This window comes from Scheffersomyces amazonensis, assembly GCF_036850825.1.
Source record: "Scheffersomyces amazonensis strain UFMG-HMD-26.3 chromosome Unknown RJT21scaffold_2, whole genome shotgun sequence".
NCBI classification, from domain to species: Eukaryota; Fungi; Ascomycota; class Pichiomycetes; order Serinales; family Debaryomycetaceae; genus Scheffersomyces; species Scheffersomyces amazonensis.
Window position 1 is genome coordinate 1,926,281 of NW_027042742.1, and position 18,822 is coordinate 1,945,102.

Here is an 18,822-nt window from a genome sequence, read left to right on the forward strand (position 1 = left end):
TAGTTATAAGCATTATCAAAAAATTAAAAAAATGGACGAGTCCGGAGTCGAACCGGAGACCTTTCGCATGCTAAGCGAACACGCTACCAACTACGCCACACGCCCTATGAAATTTTAGAAGAAATGGTCCCTAGCAGGATCGAACTGCTGATCTTGGCGTTATTAGCACCACGCCTTAACCAACTGGGCCAAGGGACCTTTTCATGAGTGAGAAATTTTTCTGCATTTTGAAAAGCGCGCAAGTCACATGATCAATCACGTGATCTCAAAAAACGTGACCAAATGCCCAAAGTTTTCCAAATTTTAGCCTTTTTGAAACGAAGACACATTTTGCAACCAACTTAAACTACTAAAGTATAGACCATTTACATGTTATAAGTATCTAAAAGTCAATTTTATCTATATATGGCAGACCAAGTTTATTTATTAAGCGTTAATGCAAATTTCCTCAAATAATATATTTTGCTAGTTTTTGCAAAAATTGTCAAAAAGTTTCAAACTAAAATCTTAACAATAGTAGAATTTACTCTCTCAAAGTAAGTCAAAAGAAAGAATAATCTTATTTTGAGATCTCTTTGCTTATGTTAAGAATATGGTAAGTTTCAGTATTGTTCCAGATCTCCCATTCTCTCAAAAGCTACTACTATTGAATTCAATAGTCTAGCATTGAAAGAAGACATTATAAATTAAACGCACCTGTGATTTTGTTTATTGCAGCGCTATAAAATGTAGAACAAATCCTGTTTGGAAGAAAAGCAACATAATTTTGGCTGCCAATTTATTCTAACACGCCAGCACCATGTCATTACTAGCTGACTCAGTTTCAAAGAATATAAACCTAAAAGTCTCCAACTGGTCCACCCTTCCTTGGGATATTGTTGATTCAGGAACTTATTGGTATCCACTTTATGTAAGTTTTACTAGTTAATGATATGTAAATTTTCAAAACTGATGGACTAACAAGTTACTGAAGGGGATGTACTATTTCTCTATATACCCTGAGCTTTGGGCATTCTATTTAACAGTCTTCATCCCTCAATTAACGCTAACATTGTTGATTTATCTTGTGATGTTTATATTATTTTATCCTTGGATGCTGTTTTATAACTCAATATTTCAAGGGCCATTAGGATTTTTCAGTGCATGGTATTCTGTTTTGAATGTTTCTACTACAGTATCAATATTTATAGTTACATATCTTTTATTAGCAGAAGTTCAAAGAGTTGCATTTGATGCAGTGATGAGTAGAGAATTTTCTGATGATGTTGTTTTACTTGGAAAACTCAGAAGAATTGCCAAAGTCCCCTTTATAGTTAAATGTGGTAGGATATTTTGGATTATTCCTTATTTATTTGTTTTACCTTATTTGATAGGAAAAGTTATAGTGATATTACTGATTCAACATATTCCCATTCCATTTGTTAATATTATCTTATCAATTCTTTTACAGGCACCATCTAAGGGCCTTCAAGCTCACTCAAGATATTTTGCTTTGAAAGGTTTTGATAAAAGGCAAATTCATGCTATTTATAAATCAAATAGAGGTGCCTACTTAGGTTTCGGAATTGTTGCAGTAGTATTGGAACATATACCTTTTATTGGATTGTTGTTTATGTTCACTGATACTCTTGGAGCTGCATTATGGGCAGTGACTATCGAACAAGCAGGAAAGAGGCAAGCTTCAATATTTAGGGATTCTACTGATAATTCTCCCAAAGATACTAAATTAGGCCACGATCAAGAGCAAGAATTTAATTCTTCTACTGTAGTACATTAATTTATAATTTTAACGGATCTATGCTATTAACTTTGTCTAATACTTTCTATGTTTATTCGTATAAGTAAATGTTATCCACACAACCGAAACCAGCAGCAACACCACCTTCATTACTAGTACTAAATTTAGATCTTAATAAGAATCCGGCATTTTTATTACTGATAATGTCACCAGTTTCTTCATTAAATAAAATAGTTCCAAATATACCTAATTCAGATATGATATCTTCATGATAAATTTCATTATTTCTAATAATTTTATTACGATACGTAGGGGGATTAATAATTTCCATTAAAATATAAGCACCCCATTCCTTCTCATCAATTGATTTCAAGAATGATGGAATATTTTCTTTATAAATATTATTACCACCACCTTCTCTTTGAGGTTTTAATACAAAATTTTCTGGCTGCTCAAATGCCAATTTCTTAGCCAATTTACCTTGTTCAGTATCGTCCAATGGATAAATCGAAACAAATGTAGATAATAATAAGGATAAATCACTCTCAGTAATATCAGGTAATGCTTGTTTTATGGCATCAGCATTAGTTAAAATCTGTTGAACTTTTTTAGCTCCTGCAAGTTGTGTTAAAATAGAAGGAGATTTAATAGCGCTTGATTTTTCTAATAATAATCTTGCTTCCCAAGTCTTTTCTGGATTTACTTCATAATCTGTTGGAGCATAACCAGAACGATAGTATACAACTGATACTTCATCCATAGTTGATTTAAGATACAACTTATTATCTTTAATAGTAGTTTGTGAAGATACTTCTTCAAGAGTTAAACGATACGATTTAATATTATGATCATTAATTAAAGCATATTCAATATGTCTTTGATCAAAACAATTTCTTTCTCCTGGTTGTACAATGAATAAAATAACTGAATTATTTACACCATAATGAGTATTAGCTTCAGCTAATCCTTGAGCTAATTCAGTTGAAGATTTTGAAATGGGGATTTCTTCATCTTCATAATATTTATAAGAATAATTATTATCATAATAACCTACTTTATTTAAATAATTATGCAATTGACCAACTTTTGATGATAAACCTCCAAATGAGACACTAACAGTATTAAATTCAATTTGTTTTATTTCATTAGTATCTTGATGAATCATATAGTCTGACCTAAATAAACCTAAAGATAATGGTTGAACGAGCTTCTTATTTGGACTTTGTTCGATAGCTTTTTGATAAGTTTCAAATAATTTACCAGTGAAATCTTTATCAAAGGTTGATAAGTCTTGTAATAATGGTAGTAACCAAGATTTTTGTTTGGTAACTAAATTTATATATAACTCATTAAAGATTTTTTGAACATCTTGTGCATTCTTAAAACTACTCTTTGGTAATGGAGTTGGGTATAAAGTTATTGGTGCAACATTGGCATTATATTGTTCGAAATTAGGTGGATACATGATTAATCCATTGGCCAAACTCCATTGAGATAATGCCTCTTTTAATTCATTCAATTGAGTTTCACCCAATTCAGGAAATTCCTTTGGTGCCATGCTTATAGTTGATATATAGAAACTTTGAATTCAAATTAAAAGGTATAAATTATTTATCTATATATGTATAGCTTATCGATGCCACCAACAGTATTACCTAATATTTGAGCCATACCGCGGCTGCTTATGTCAGCTTAGTAAGCTATCAATCTTTATTTCATTTACAAATTTAGATGCAAATTATTATTTGCTCAGAATATGCTAAAGCAGAATCACACCTTAACCAAAGGACTGAAATATTTTATCTAAATATACTGTGGTATAAGTAAAGCCTTTCAATTTATGATGTTTAGTTCCACATAAAACAGACGTTTAGAGGGAACTCATTGGTACTTCGAACAACTTACGGAAACATTATAAGGGGTAATCTAGCAGTTGCAATCTTCGATTTTAAGGGCATTATATACAATACAATATTATTAAAGGATAGGAACAATGTTCAGTATTATATAGTTTATTATTCTTCAATAATTTTAGTGGTCATAATGCAATGCGCTACCATTATGGTAAAAAAATTGTGTGGTACAATGAGGTAATATAAGGTATTGTCTGAGTAAACTTTATTGATTTCTGAGACATGCAAAAAAGCAATAGTGTCTTTGTTATAATAGAATTAATTAGTTAATTCACATAAAGGTTTTATTCAAAATAGTTTGATTTCTAAGTTGTATACATCAAGCAGAATTTTAAAGTATATGTTTACATCGTTGGTGTTACCTTAATTTGATTAAACACCTCAAATCAGTGAAAACATTCCAAACTTTTATATCTATATCTTCTATCTCTTTGTTAGTAGCAACTCCGGAATTATAAGACAAATTTGGTTGCAAATGAATCCCCATATAATATAACAACACACGTGACTTAAAGGGCACCAACCCTAAAAGCTACCTGCAGTATCAACAATTTTTTCTTTCAGCACCGAGTGAGGCTAACGATCATTAAAAATTGAAAAATACATGAATTAACTATAGGAAAGCACTGTTAAATCATACATAATATAGATAAAAAGTATGTGAATGTGCTAATGAACGAATGAATGAGAACGAGAGTAATCAATTTTGAAATTAAGAGCTTTTTGGGAGAGTGTGAAGCGGTTTAAGGACCTTGAATAAGTTGTGATCCCATCGTTTGAAGTTAATATTGAAATTTTAATTATCAGTATCAAGGACCAACTGCAATACAGATGACTTGCTCAGAGTATGGGAGAGCCGTTTTATGTAATTAAGATCCATTACCCAGAGTATAAGCCAAACGTGAAGTCAATATCTCCAGATGTCAAAGTCAAGTAATTTCAATATTAGTGAGAAGGATGTATACATAAACTACAAGAATGTATAGTGATTTAAAATAGTCTGAGTGATGCAGAATAATTCAGGAAGATATCAAGTTTAAACCAAAGACCTATATTTGAAATTAGAGAACTCTCATTACCATTCAGATTGTTTCTATTGTAGACCATGTTTGAAGATATGAAATACTAACTTACGATTTTTAGTGAAATACTTAGCTGCTTACTTATTATTGGTCAACGCCGGTAACACCACCCCATCTGCTGCTGATATCAAGGCTGTTTTAGAATCAGTTGAAATTGAAGTTGAAGAAGACAAAATCTCTAAATTATTAGAAGAAGTCGAAGGTAAGAATGCCGAAGAATTAATTGCTGAAGGTAACGAAAAATTATCTTCCGTCCCAACTGGTGGTGCTGCTGCTCCAGCTGCTTCTGCTTCCGGTGCTGCTGCCACTGAAGAAGCTGCTGAAGAAGCTGCTGAAGAAGAAAAGGAAGAATCCGATGACGACATGGGATTCGGTTTATTCGATTAGATTTAACTCTATCAAATAATTTCCATTTCTAATCATCATCCACTTCATCATATATATATTTGACAATATTATAGGGTTTCCTTTTATTTCGCATTAGTTTACATTAAAAATGAAACTTCTTTAATACTTTTTGTTGTATAATAATAAATAGAAAACAAGAAAAACCTACAATAAATAATCGATCATTATTGTTTATTAATCATAAATCGTCAGCGAGTGCTTTTCTTAATCCATGAGGATTGCCAAACACTACATGTCTAGCATGGATCAAGGATTCATCAAATTCTCTCTTCGAAGTTGTGTAATTCTCATCTCTTTTCCTATTTTCTTTCCTAACTTCTACTTCTTTACTTAACCAATTTAAAAATTCCTTTGAAGGTCTTAATGAATCATTTAACTTATGAATATCAACTAATTTTTTAAAGAAAAGTTCAAATTGTGAATCATTTGCTAATTGATTATTAATAAGCGAATTTTGTAAATAATCTGATACTGTATGATCAGGATTAGATAAATCATATTGTCTCTTTTCATTATTGGCTGATATAGCAATTAAATTCAAATCTTCAAATATATTAACAAATCTTTGCTTCGATTCTTCTCCAAGACTTGGAAATACAGATATTAAATTATTAATTCCTTTATTATTTGAAGAACTAAAATATTGAGAATTGAAATGATCACTTTGAGTTAATCCTTGAATAATACCAAGGATTCTCTTTTGAATAATATCTGATTCGAAATTCAAGCTCGTGAAAAGATTATTGATGAAACCTTCATCTGAATTCTTTAATACATTACTAATAGCTTCAGGATTATTCCTTAATGATGAGCCCATAATTCTATAAATTGTCTCCGTTATTTTAGGGTCTTTTGCATTAGTAGCTAATTTAGCAAGGTTATCAAATACATTTTTATCGGCAGTTAATTTAACTCCAAATTTGATATCATGACTTAAATCACTTAAAGTATCTAAAGCTTGAGAAACTTTATTAATATCTTTACTAGTTCCATCACTATAGATATCTATTTGATATACTGCACCATCAAAATCATTTAATTCATGATAATTTAATTTCCCTCGGGTTTGTCCATGCCCTTCACCATCATGACCATGAACAATGTTTGAAACTTTTTGTTTAACAAGTTTATCAGCTTTACTATCTTTACTTGGATCTTCAGCTACTACCACGATATCATTTTGTGATACTTGATCATCTTCAGATGGTTCCATTAGTTTGGCTTCCTTATGTAACGTATCTATATTCAATCTAACGTGTAGACCTGCAGGAATATCTTGGCCTTCACGAATCTGTTGCCACTTTGAGGTTGGTTTAAATAATTTAGGATAACAATCTTTTGGATTAGATGGACTGCAAATTAATTCTTCGTCGGTGTCTACAATTTGTCCAGCTACTACAACCAATAACAATCCAACTTTAAATATGTTTGTTAATTTCATCGGTATAATTATAACTGGTTTATTATTAAAATAGTGCAGTATTTAACTATAGATTAAGTTATATATCTCAGTAATTATCTGGGGGGTTAGCCACGTCACAAGTCACACGTATCAGCGCACGCGATATTGCACGTGCCGAAATGTGCGCACAGAAACAATAGTAAAGGCTGCAACTTTTAGCAGCAAAAGAAATATTACATGCGAATGATAATTCGATTTAAAATTGTTTAATAAGTCTAAATAAAACCAAAATAAAGACTTCACCCAACTGAAGTTTCCTAAACTAAAACTAATCTATGTTATGCAAAGACACCATATATAAATATGCTTTATATATGCTTTTCTAATAATACAAAATTCTAAAATAGTACTTAATTAGAAGTAGTAGCAACAACCTTTTCTAAGGCTTGTTGAATATCATTAATTAAATCTTCAGTGTCTTCGATACCGACGGAGACTCTGACCAAATCATCATAAACACCATTGGCTTCTCTTTCAACCTTTGGAATACCACCATGAGTCATGACAGCTGGAACTTCAACTAATGATTCAATACCACCTAAAGATTCTGCTAAAGTAAAAATTTTAGTAGAAGAAGTGAATACTGAAGCACCTTTAGCACCACCAACAATTCTAAAAGAGATCATACCACCTCCTAAGCCATCTCTATGTTGTCTAACAACAACATCATGGTTAAGATGAGATTTTAAACCTGGATAGTTAACTTTTTGAACAGCAGGATGTTGAACTAAAAATTCAGCAATCTTTTGAGCAGAAGTAGCAGCTTGTCTAACTCTTAAATGTAAAGTTTTTAAACCTCTGTGAGCTAACCAAGAATCAAATGGTGATGGAATTGAACCAATAGCATTTTGTAAGAATCTGAATTGTTCATGTAATTCAGAGTTATTAGTAGCTAAAACACCCATAACAACATCAGAATGTCCATTAATATATTTAGTAACAGAATGAACAACAACATCAGCACCTAAAGTTAATGGATTTGAGATGTATGGAGATAAGAAAGTATTATCAACCACTAATAAAATCTTGGAACCTGTTTTTTCTTCATGAGATTTCAAGATTTGAGCAACCTTAGCTATATCAGTAACTGATAAGGTTGGGTTAGATGGAGTTTCTAACCATACTAATTTAGTGTTTGGTTTAATGTTAGCTTCCAAATCGTCAGCCAAATTACCAACAAAAGTGGCACTAACACCATGAGTGTTAGCAACCTTAGTGAAGTATCTATAAGTACCACCATAGACATCACCACCAGAAATAATATGAGAATTGATTGGTAATGATTGAATGACTAAAGCAGTTGTAGCAGAACCGGAACCTAAAGCAATAGCATATTTAGCACTTTCTAATGAAGCAACAGCTTGTTCAAAATTATCTCTGTTTGGATTAGAAGATCTAGAATATTCATAGATACCAAGAGGTTTAGATGGTTCAGATTGAGCAAAAGTAGTTGATAATGAAATTGCTTCAATAACAGCACCAGTACTTGGATCAATTGGAGCACCAGCATGAATAGCTCTAGTACCGAAACCGAATTTTGGAGTATTTTCAATAGTCATTATGTCAGGTTTAAAAAATTTTAAATTTTATAAACAGTGGTGTCAGATAAGTTGGATTATCGTCTAATTTATAGATACAGGATAAAAATGAAGAAAATAGTATTTGAAAAAGGTTGGACTTTTCTATACTAAGGGAAGGGCTACTGTTGTTACGAAAACCGACTTAAGGAATTAAATAAACGAATTTCTAACAATTCTGGATAAAATCTTGATTATATACTGTACTTAGCTTTAACATCTTAAAGGTAAACCACACAAAAAAATTTTTATGTGCTTACGTGAGACTGTAGCTATTTCCTACATATAGCTACTGTGGCGTTTGTCATCGGAAATTTCTTTTTTTTCTTCCCCTTTTGTAAAATCTTATTTATGCTCTGTTTTGGTAAAGGGAGAGTCACGTGCATGGATATTAAAGTCCGAGCGCCGTTAGGTTTATACATTAAAGCCCACTCTCGTTTAAACTCCATTTGTGTCATCTACAATTGATCATGTCTTTAGATTGTGGTACCGTGATATTTAGCAAGTTGATTAATAATGACGATTATGTATGATAATGATGGCAATTCTAATGATGGGTCATGATATGTCATAGTTTAAGGAACATCATGATGTTAGCTAAGCAAGATCAAGTACAAGGGGGAAGGATTGCCTATTCCCCTCATACTCAATTAAGAATTGTTAGCTGATTTATCTGATTGCGATATAACCCGTGTCAATCAAAGCCTGACTACTGATATCAGCCCAGGATTTTTATAATGATTTATACCATCATTATTTAATAGTGTGTATAGAGATAAATGAGTTACTGTAGTAGTCGTTATGTTGTAACTTTATTATTCTTTGAGAGGGCATTAAATACAGTTGGTTGCAAATTTCAATAATTCTTTTTCATTATATCATTATTTTTTTATTTAACTTACTTTTTTATTCTACCTCTAACTTTACATTTACTCATGAAATAATTCTATTATTGTTGTAAATCATCTAGAAAGTTAGGGTTATTAGCTAATTTAGCTTTAAACTTATCCCACCAATTATCAAAGGCTTTAATTGGCACTTTCCCTGAATTATCAATAAAACTAGCAAGGAAGTTGTATGCATGACCTACGATTTTATTTGCTAATACGGCTGTATCAGATGGAGCAAGCGCTTTATTGGTTTGTCTAGTACTTACTAAAGCATTACTATCAGTATTATTAGATCCATTTTTATTCTTTTCAGCTTCTTGTCTCAATAATAATTCGGCTTGTTGAGTTGGTTCAATTGATATTCCAATATTTATAATAGCTGAATCATTAACATTAATTGAATTATCATCAATACTCATATCTGTATCTTCTCCATTACCAGATTTTTTAAGTGAATTATTAACTTTATAAATGGCTGATGGTTTTAATGGATTCAATCCACCTAATAACTTAAATTCTTGAGAGTTAGGTAATTGAAAATATACTAAAGCTGTATAATTTGTATCAGTAAAATTAGAATTAGGTAGTAAGAATACTGTAACAAATGATATATTTGATGCATTGGGTATGGTTACCACATACTTGGTGGCTTCAACTTGATTGGCCAATTCAATTGGTCTTCCAGAACAAACCACTCCAAACATAGTTCCTTATTCGTTACTATTACAATATATTATACTTGGAGTAGTAACCAGTGTATGTCTGTCTAGGTAATCTATGATTCTCTGTATGTGGAGGTTCAGCCCTGATGCGAACTGTTTGGCTGCCTTAAATGATCTCGTTTACTATTCTAGTTACCCGCCTAGAAAAATAAATCCATCAAAGACAAAAAAATTTATTTGGAATTTACTAGAACCTTCTTTTTGCTGCAAACAAACAAAGATATATTGTGATCTAACAAAGTCTTGATAGTTTATGATATATCTATTATGGGTGATCAAAGAAGGTAGTTGATAAAAGTTTTTGGTCTCTTCGTATGGTTCTTTTTTTGGGGATTCTTTACGGAATCCTTGAGAGTATTGGAATTGATGAGATCCTTTGTATAAACAAATGTATTGATTATCGATACAATCATCCTATAATAACTACGTCTGACATATTTTCCATCTTTGAGCATTGATGAACTTCATCTCGTGCAATAGATGAATATGGGAAAGATAATTCGTGACATTTTTTTGTAAATCGTATAAACTCGTAATTAATTTTTTTATATATATATATAAACGTTATTCAACTACTACCCAACTAGTAGCACATCCTCCATGTATTAGAATCACTTTAGATTGACCATTATATAAAAGGTTTAAGTAATCAAATGTAACCGTCTCTGATTCTATCTTTTGTTTCTTTTGAACTCCACAATTTCCATGCTCACCCCAACCCCAAGCATATACTTCATTATTAGGACTAAGTAGTAATCCATGTTCACTCCCAATGGCAAATTCAATAGCCAAAATGTTGGGGTGATTTTCAATGGTTTGATATAGTTGTCCATGACTATTATTTCCATATGATTCTATTGTATATTGGTTATCAATGGACTTGACTATTTCATGGACAGATGACCACATTGACTTAACATTAACAATTTGACTAGTACTTTCCTTTAATTGGCCTGCTATTTGTTTCCCAAATACCTTAATATCCCGAGTATTTGTTTCACTATTCACATAAAATACCGAATAGTCCCTTCCTAATGAGTAGGTAAATTCTGCTCCAGATGGAACATCAAAATTAAGAAGTCGAGGATGCCATAAGCTAGCTTCCAATTTATTGTTTAAAAGTAATTCTTGTTTACCTAATTGTCCTTTTCTAGCATTTCCCCAGCCCAATAAACGATTCTTATCTAATCTTACTACTGTCGAATCAAGTGAGCTTTGAACTTCAATGATTTGATATTCTTCTTCAATATCTACAGGAAGAAGTGTAAATTCCGATTCAGTGACATTCTTCCCTAAACCCAATTCCCCTTTAAGTCCTCTACCGCATATATATATTTCATTATCTTCATTGACTAAGATTGAAAATTCCCATCCACAAGATATATCTTTCCAATTCGACTCGATAATTTGAGAAAATACAGGGAAATTAGTTGAACTTATAGCATGTCCACATTGACCATGGGTATTATCACCACTAGAATAAACTTCTCCATTCTCTAATAATATAAGAGTATGATTTCCTCCACTGGAAATCTTTATGGGTTTAACATGCAACTGTGAAGTTAACTCTCCGTTAATTTCAAATAAAACTGGTTTCAATACACTTTGGTCCTCATTGTTATCAATTCCCAATTGGAAATTACCATTGGACCCACACGCTAACACTGTATAAGTCATATCTTCTTTAAAGGTGTACGTTTCATATAGAATTGAATACTTCCACTAAACATGTTTCCCCGATCAGGCAATTATGTAGTCAGCCAGTTGAGACAAAATGATCCTGCACTTTATATTTTTAGCAGTCGCATGCTGCTTTAGGTGGACACAAGTAAACTGACACCAGTTGATGCTACTCACTTAGTATTAGATTGTATCGAAATAATAATAGTAGTACCATAATTGGTTTAAGACAAGATACAGAAGTAGTATATGTCTATACTACTACTAATAGCTGGTGATCATACGATACTTTATGAGTCCATTGAAATAAATTTTATTAATAACTTGTCCTTCTTAAATATTCTTTAGTCTGTTGACAATAAAACATGTGCCATTATGTATTATGCCCAGTCTTTCTATGGGAATGTATCGACAAATGTTGCAACACAAACTCTGCCCCATATATTTCTCTATTATAAGCAAGGGCGGCCCTTACTTATCTGATTTTCTATATACAGTCCACCTTCTCCACGAATGGCTCTCTTTGACAAAATCACGATTTACTGCAAAACTGTGGCGGACACAGTACAACAACAAACTGGGCCAACCGTTTGGATCGGAATCGGACCATTCCATAAATGAACAAGCGGAAAAGATTGTAGAATTCAAGTGTATAAGTAGCTGCTAACATCGCCTTGTAGATTCACGTATAAGTTTAATATTATTTAAGTAACAAGTAATAATAATAATAATAATAATAATTAATCATAACCAATATGAGTCCTGTACCCGCTGCAACCAGATATGACCCTTCTCAATTCAATCCTGAACATAACTCCAAGACTGAAAGTGGAGCATTTACTATCAGCAAAGAAAATAGACAACAAGCTAAGTATCCTGAATTTTTACCTACATGGAATCCTAACCAAAAGTTCCCACCATTAGAATTCTTTGAATTTCACGATAAGGGATTATTAGCAGATGCTAACTTATCTAACTTATTTCCTAAAAATGGAAATCATCAAGTCAAGAGTGTGACTCCGAAACTTGGATCTGAAGTTAAAGGTGTTCAATTATCGCAATTAAGTGATGAAGCAAAGAATGATTTAGCATTATTTGTGGCTCAAAGAGGTGTAGTCATTTTTAGAGATCAAGATTTTAGTTCATATGGTCCTGAATTTGCTGTTAATTATGGAAGCTATTTTGGTCCACTTCATATTCATCCAACTTCTGGATCTCCTGAGGGATTCCCCCAATTACATATTACTTTTAGAGGTGCTTCTAAGAAGGAATTAGAGAGTGCATTTGAATCTAGAACAAACAATATTGCTTGGCACTCCGATGTTTCTTATGAATTAAATCCTCCTCAAATTACATTTTTTTCTGTTTTAGAAGGTCCAGAGGCAGGTGGAGATACTATATTTGCTAATACAGTTGAAGCATATAAGAGATTGAGTCCTGCATTACAAGCAAGATTAGAAGGATTACATGTTTTACATACTGCAGAAGATCAAGCAGATATTAATGCCGCTGCCGGAGGAATTGTTAGAAGAAGTCCAGTATCAAATATTCATCCATTAGTTAGACAACATCCAGTTACTAAAGAAAAACATTTATTCTTAAATAGAGAGTTTGGTAGAAAAATTGTTGAATTAAAGGAAGAAGAATCAGATGCTCTTTTAGAATTTTTATTCACCCATGTGGAACAAGCTCATGATCTTCAATTAAGAGCCAAATGGGAACCAAATACCGTAGTATTATGGGATAACAGAAGTACTGTTCATTCTGCTGTCATTGATTGGGATACTCCTTCACTTAGACATGCCTTTAGAATTAGTCCTCAAGGTGAAAGACCTGTTGAAGATGTAAAACATTTGAATGATCCTAACTATTTAGCTGAAAAGTACCTGTCAATTAGGAGATAAATCCTCTTTATATATATATATATATATGCAGTAAATGAATGAATGTTCCAAAAAGTTTGCACCCAAATGAAAACGCGCCGCTCAGGTAGTGTATAACGCGCTGGGAAAGATCAAAGAAAGAAAATTGAAAAATTCACCTCGGGGTCGATTTCCCAGTACGACCAAGAATTAAGTATTCAGTATTCAGACACCCAGTCAATTAAAGTGATTTGGTGGTAGATGAGCTGGTATAAGAAGAACAATCCTGAAGTTAGTAAGGAAACTTTGAGTTCTTCAAATCCCGTGAGTACTCCGAAAAAGGAAAGTTATATCCAAGTTCCATCGTCATCTCCAATTGCTATTAAGTCATCGCCTACTCAACTGCCATCAATGATTCCTTCTAGTATTACCGGAAAGAAGAGTTCGACTTCTATAGATGAAGCTAAGGAGAGACAATTAGAAGCCAAAAGACAAGCTATAAGGCAACATAAGGATTTTCCTATTATACGGAAACGATTCTTTTATTTAAAGGAAAGTGATATATTTAAAGGATTTGTTAAGGGGAAGGGGAATTTAAGAGATATCACTCAATGGTTGAGTGATAATTATAATGAGCATGATATTTTGCAGCATGAAGAAAATGAGCGGAAGAAACGGACGGAAGAAGAAGAACGAATTAAACAGAACTCATTAGCAGAAAAGATGAAGCGAGAATATGAAGAACGACAAGAAAGAATTAGACAACAGAAGTTAATAAATGAGTCCTTTACGCTGGATCTTGATGATGATGAGAAGAACAACATTAGTGAGGATGAAGATGAAGGAGAAGGAGAAGGCGAAGGCGAAGGAGAAGGAGAAGGTATTAAATCTGCCGATGATGAAGATAAGTCACCGGTTAAGATTAAATTTAGAGGTAGAGCCGTTGTTAAGAATGAACCATCGCCTATTCGATCACAAGATTCAGCACCCATAATCTCCACCAAAGTTACTACCAATAAACCCAAGATATCTATTCTTGATAAGTATAAGTTTAAGCCCAAAGCTCAAGCTACTTTAGATAGTTTTGGTAGTGGAAGTGAACCGATTCCTAAAAAGAGAAAGTTAGTTCGCGGTTCAGCTCTTGATAGTAATGGAGCATCATCTATTTCACCCAGTCCTATTACCACCAAAAGCAATTCTCCAATAATTATTCCAAGATTAACTGCCACATATGCCTACGAAGATGACCGGTATAAAACCACTAAGAAAAGAGTGGATCGAGAAGAATATTCTAAAGATGAAGATATTAATAATATGATTGTTTCCGATGATGATCTTGATCGATTAGAAGAAAAAATCAAAGAGAATAAGAAAGCTGCCAGAAATAAAAGGAATGAAGTTGTATCTGTTATTAGTGATGAAGAATTAGAAGAAGATGATGCAAGTGATGATATGTCGGAAGAAGACGATGAGGCCAATTATAGTGGAGGTCTTACCAGTATTGACTCACAAATCTTGGAATTCATTAACAATGCCAGTGTTCAAGATTTGATGGAAATTTGTATAATAGAACCTCCTATTGCTGAACTTGTTGCTAGTCAACGTCCGTTTAGTAATATCTATGAAATCTCCGAGAATGAATTCTTATTACCGGATGAAACCAATCAAACCAGTAGCAATAAGAAGAATAATAGAAGAAAGAAAACCATTGGTTTAAGAATTGTTGAGAATACTGAACATAGTTTGAAGGGGTATAAGGCAGTAGACTCCTTAATCAAGACATGTTCGCAGTATGGAGAGTCTATTTCCAAGCAGATTAAATCTTGGGGAGTCACTGTCACAGGCGAGGGAGAATTGGATCTTGTTGAGATAGACCCTATCAATGAAGGAGAGGTTACTGAAGTTATTGATTTAGAGGAGAAGGAGAAGGAGAAGGAGAAGAGCAGTAAGAGTAGTAAGAAGGTATATAATGTAGATGAAGAGGAGGAGGATGAGGATGAGGACGACGAGCATGATCATGATCATGATGAAGATGGAGAAGAAGATAACGACGATATAGTCATAACTCATCACCGTAAGAAGGGACTCAGGTATATCAAACATAAGCCAAGCTTATTACCGGATGATATCACTTTAAATAACTATCAACAAGTAGGTATCAATTGGTTAAATCTATTATATCAAAATAACTTATCATGTATCCTTGCAGATGAAATGGGGTTAGGTAAGACTTGTCAAGTTATATCATTTATGGCCCATCTTAAAGAAACAGAATCAAGTAAAGGTCCCCATTTAGTCATTGTTCCTGCTTCAACTATAGAAAATTGGTTAAGAGAATTTAATAAATTTTGTCCTGATATAAAAGTTCAAGCGTATTATGGATCAGTTCGAGAACGAGAAGATTTAAGATATGATTTACGAGATGTTGAATTTGATGTTTTAGTTACAACTTATGCCTTAGCCACTGGTTCATCAATTGATTTTAAATTTTTAAAGAGTCAAGATTTTAATATTATAGTATATGATGAAGGACATCTTTTAAAGAATTCTAGTACTGAAAGATATAATCGATTAATGAGATTAAAGGGGAAATTTAGATTATTATTGACTGGGACTCCATTACAAAATAATTTACGAGAATTAGTATCATTATTGGCATTTATGTTACCTAAATTGTTTAATGAGAAGAAGGATGACTTACAGGGATTATTCAGTCAGAAATTGAATACCACTGTCACATCTACAGGTACAGGTACTGGAACAGGTACTAGAACAGGTTCAGCCACTCCTACTTCGACTGCTTCAACTCCTAATAGTTACAATCCCCTTTTATCAGTTCAAGCGATTAGTAAAGCTAAGACTATGATGACACCGTTTGTATTAAGAAGAAGAAAGAATCAAGTATTACAACATTTACCTGCTAAATGTCATGAGATTATTAAATGTAATTTATCGTCAACTCAAGAAAAAGTATATCATGAATATTTAAGTAAGGCCAGAAATACTAAAGAAGAACGAGAAAGAAGAAAGTTATTAAGTTCCAAAGAACAATTGGAATTATCAAGAACTAAACCAATTGAATCATCAACCAATACATTAATGTCATTAAGAAAAATATCATTACATCCATTATTATTCAGACTTGAATATGATGATTCTAAATTAAGAAAAATGGCTAAAGCTATAATGGGAGAACCAGAATATGTCGAAGCTAATGAGACATATATTTTTGAAGATATGCAAGTTATGAATGATTTTGAATTAAATAATCTCTGTGAGAAGTTCCCCCATTCTTTAAGTAAATTTAGACTTGAAGATGACAAATTCTTAAACAGTGGTAAAGTCATTCAATTAAATAAACTCTTAAAGAATATTGTAAGTAAGGGAGAGAAAGTATTAATCTTTTCCCTTTTTACACAAATGTTAGATATCTTAGAAAGAACATTCACATTATTCAATTATAAATTCGTCAGATTAGATGGAGCCACTAGTGTGGAAACTCGTCAAGATATTATTGATCAATTCTATGATGATGAAACTATTCCTATATTCTTATTATCTACTAAAGCTGGAGGATTTGGAATTAATTTGGTGGCAGCCAATAATGTTATTATTTTCGATCAATCATTTAATCCTCATGATGATAAACAAGCAGAAGATCGTGCTCATAGAGTGGGACAAACCAAAGAAGTAACCGTTTATAAGCTTATTGTCAATAAAACTATTGAAGAGAATATCTTACAATTGGCCGAAAACAAATTACAATTGGATGAGACAATTAGTAACGAAAGCAATGGTGACTCCAAGCTTGAAGAAAAGACTGCATCATTGTTTGAAAGTGTATTGTTTCAATAGGTAGCTTATAGACTCTGTAATGTATGTAATATAGCCGGAGGTATACGTCCGCACACGTGATGCAAGTCACACCTCTATTTTTTTTTTTCTTCTTCCTCTCTTGCTTACGTAATGGCAATTTTCTCATCTTTTGTTCCGGGAGTTTTCCAAATTGATTTATAATGAGCCAGACATAATCGCAACTCATACAGAATTACCATACCAGTGCTCAACCCACAATGTTTATAGCTAGAAAGTCGTTGTCACGTGTATTACTGAGACCGGCTGTACATGTGGGACCAATCCTGAGTCAGTCACTGTTATTAAGGACAAATATAGTGGGATCTATTAGATCTATAAGGAACTTATTTATTCAAACTGTGGAGACCCCCAATGAGAATGCGTTAAAGTTCTTACCATCCACTCGTATTTTGAGTAATGAGAATGAAACTCGAGAGTTTTTAAGTGGACGAGAAGCTGCGTGTTCTCCGTTAGTAGTCAAATTATTCAGTATAGATGGAGTTAAGTCCATTATGTTGGGAACCAATTTCATTACTGTTGAAAAAGTTGGTAATCAGGAGTTAGATTGGTCATTACTTAAACCAGAAATATTTTCTATTTTGACGGAGTATTTGACAAATGGATCTCCTATTTTGATTGAAGATAGTAAACTTGCTAATGATGTATTGATCAATGAAGAGGATGATGAAGTTGTATCGATGATCAAAGAATTGATCTTTACCAGAATCAGACCTGCCATTCAAGATGATGGAGGAGATATTGAATTTGTTAAGTTTAGAGAGTCTGATGGGACAGTATTTTTAAAATTAATGGGAGCATGTAGATCATGTGACTCCAGTTCAGTAACTTTAAAGAATGGGATTGAAAGTATGTTAAAATATTATATCGAAGAAGTTCAAGCAGTTGAACCTATCGAAGAAATGGAAGCTGAGCAACCTGAAGTTCAGTTTGAATCAGCAAACTTATCTCCTCGTACCAGGGACGAAGAATCTTCTTCTGTTCCTCCAAACTTGTAAATAGTCGACGCTAGGTGTTTATAGATTTCTTTCATTTATTCAGCTCAATACATAACGATTACGATTACGATTACGATTACGATTACGATTATTATTACCGGAGTGTATATAAAGTCACCAGAACCCCTAAAGGTTATGAAATGGGTTTTAGATACCCTGTACTTTGATTTGCATGATTTAATTTATCATTACGTCGATACTGCATTTAATTTAGCAGCACGAAGCTTATCACTTTTTCAAGAGCCATATGAGAATAGTAAAATTGTAAATCAGTGTCTGAACAGTTCGTCCTTCTCACATCTATAATTGATTTTAAAAGAATAAAAATGTATATCTCATGACATAACCATCAGACACAGTTTTTATCATTAAACACATGAATACCATAGCATAATACTTTTGAGATCCAAATTAAGTTCCTCGCTTGTTTATGGAATTTTAGATTAAAGTTATTGCCTGTTTCGTCATAGATTATCCGACATTGTAATTGCAGCTCTTTTTTAGAATTAACCTTTTTTCTACTTTCGTCATTAGTGTCGCATTTTTTTGTCGCAAGCTTTTTTTGGTCCGTTGGGTGCGAAATATTAAGGGGCAATTTAAGACAGTAACTTAAGGGG

General features: G+C 32.7%; 10 protein-coding genes and 2 non-coding genes across 12 annotated transcripts; 5 read left to right on the plus strand and 7 right to left on the minus strand. All coding sequences in view use genetic code 12, as the record gives it.

Moving 5' to 3' along the window:
* Positions 1-32: 32 nt before the first annotated feature.
* On the minus strand, positions 33-105 carry RJT21DRAFT_t64. The gene has a single exon. It is a non-coding gene; the product is annotated as a tRNA-Ala (tRNA).
* Positions 106-124: 19 nt separating this feature from the next.
* RJT21DRAFT_t63 lies at positions 125-198 on the minus strand. Its single transcript has one exon. It is a non-coding gene; the product is annotated as a tRNA-Ile (tRNA).
* Positions 199-789: 591 nt separating this feature from the next.
* On the plus strand, positions 790-1,803 carry RJT21DRAFT_24396 (uncharacterized protein). Its single transcript, XM_064883858.1, has one exon. The coding sequence runs from the start codon at positions 977-979 to the stop codon at positions 1,775-1,777; it is 801 nt and encodes a 266-aa protein (XP_064739807.1). The 5' UTR covers positions 790-976; the 3' UTR covers positions 1,778-1,803.
* Positions 1,804-3,366, minus strand: GSH2 (glutathione synthase). Its single transcript, XM_064883854.1, has one exon. The coding sequence runs from the start codon at positions 3,294-3,296 to the stop codon at positions 1,830-1,832; it is 1,467 nt and encodes a 488-aa protein (XP_064739808.1). The 5' UTR covers positions 3,297-3,366; the 3' UTR covers positions 1,804-1,829.
* Positions 3,367-4,270: 904 nt separating this feature from the next.
* Positions 4,271-5,322, plus strand: RPP2A (ribosomal protein P2 alpha). The gene is made up of 2 exons (XM_064881306.1): positions 4,271-4,307; positions 4,795-5,322. Coding segments are annotated over exons 1-2 (327 nt in total). The 5' UTR covers positions 4,271-4,306; the 3' UTR covers positions 5,121-5,322.
* RJT21DRAFT_104039 (uncharacterized protein) lies at positions 5,320-6,792 on the minus strand (the record flags this gene model as incomplete). The annotated part of the gene is made up of 1 exon (XM_064879779.1): positions 5,320-6,792. Exon 1 carries the CDS (start codon positions 6,580-6,582, stop codon positions 5,320-5,322), a length of 1,263 nt encoding a protein of 420 aa, XP_064739810.1. The 5' UTR covers positions 6,583-6,792.
* Positions 6,769-8,307, minus strand: CYS3 (cystathionine gamma-lyase). The gene has a single exon (XM_064883855.1). The coding sequence runs from the start codon at positions 8,160-8,162 to the stop codon at positions 6,954-6,956; it is 1,209 nt and encodes a 402-aa protein (XP_064739811.1). The 5' UTR covers positions 8,163-8,307; the 3' UTR covers positions 6,769-6,953.
* A 576-nt stretch (positions 8,308-8,883) lies between these two features.
* On the minus strand, positions 8,884-10,065 carry RJT21DRAFT_24430 (uncharacterized protein). The gene has a single exon (XM_064883859.1). It carries the CDS (start codon positions 9,772-9,774, stop codon positions 9,130-9,132), a length of 645 nt encoding a protein of 214 aa, XP_064739812.1. The 5' UTR covers positions 9,775-10,065; the 3' UTR covers positions 8,884-9,129.
* Positions 10,066-10,356: 291 nt separating this feature from the next.
* On the minus strand, positions 10,357-11,469 carry ATS1 (Ats1p; the record flags this gene model as incomplete). Its single annotated transcript, XM_064885388.1, has 1 exon — positions 10,357-11,469. The coding sequence occupies one exon, from the start codon at positions 11,467-11,469 to the stop codon at positions 10,357-10,359; it is 1,113 nt and encodes a 370-aa protein (XP_064739813.1).
* Positions 11,470-12,132: 663 nt separating this feature from the next.
* RJT21DRAFT_119200 (uncharacterized protein) lies at positions 12,133-13,380 on the plus strand. The gene has a single exon (XM_064881307.1). The coding sequence runs from the start codon at positions 12,228-12,230 to the stop codon at positions 13,374-13,376; it is 1,149 nt and encodes a 382-aa protein (XP_064739814.1). The 5' UTR covers positions 12,133-12,227; the 3' UTR covers positions 13,377-13,380.
* RJT21DRAFT_119202 (DNA-dependent ATPase) lies at positions 13,380-17,376 on the plus strand. Its single transcript, XM_064881308.1, has one exon. The coding sequence runs from the start codon at positions 13,596-13,598 to the stop codon at positions 17,187-17,189; it is 3,594 nt and encodes a 1,197-aa protein (XP_064739815.1). The 5' UTR covers positions 13,380-13,595; the 3' UTR covers positions 17,190-17,376.
* RJT21DRAFT_119203 (uncharacterized protein) lies at positions 17,377-18,296 on the plus strand. Its single transcript, XM_064881309.1, has one exon. The coding sequence runs from the start codon at positions 17,408-17,410 to the stop codon at positions 18,203-18,205; it is 798 nt and encodes a 265-aa protein (XP_064739816.1). The 5' UTR covers positions 17,377-17,407; the 3' UTR covers positions 18,206-18,296.
* Positions 18,297-18,822: the final 526 nt, after the last annotated feature.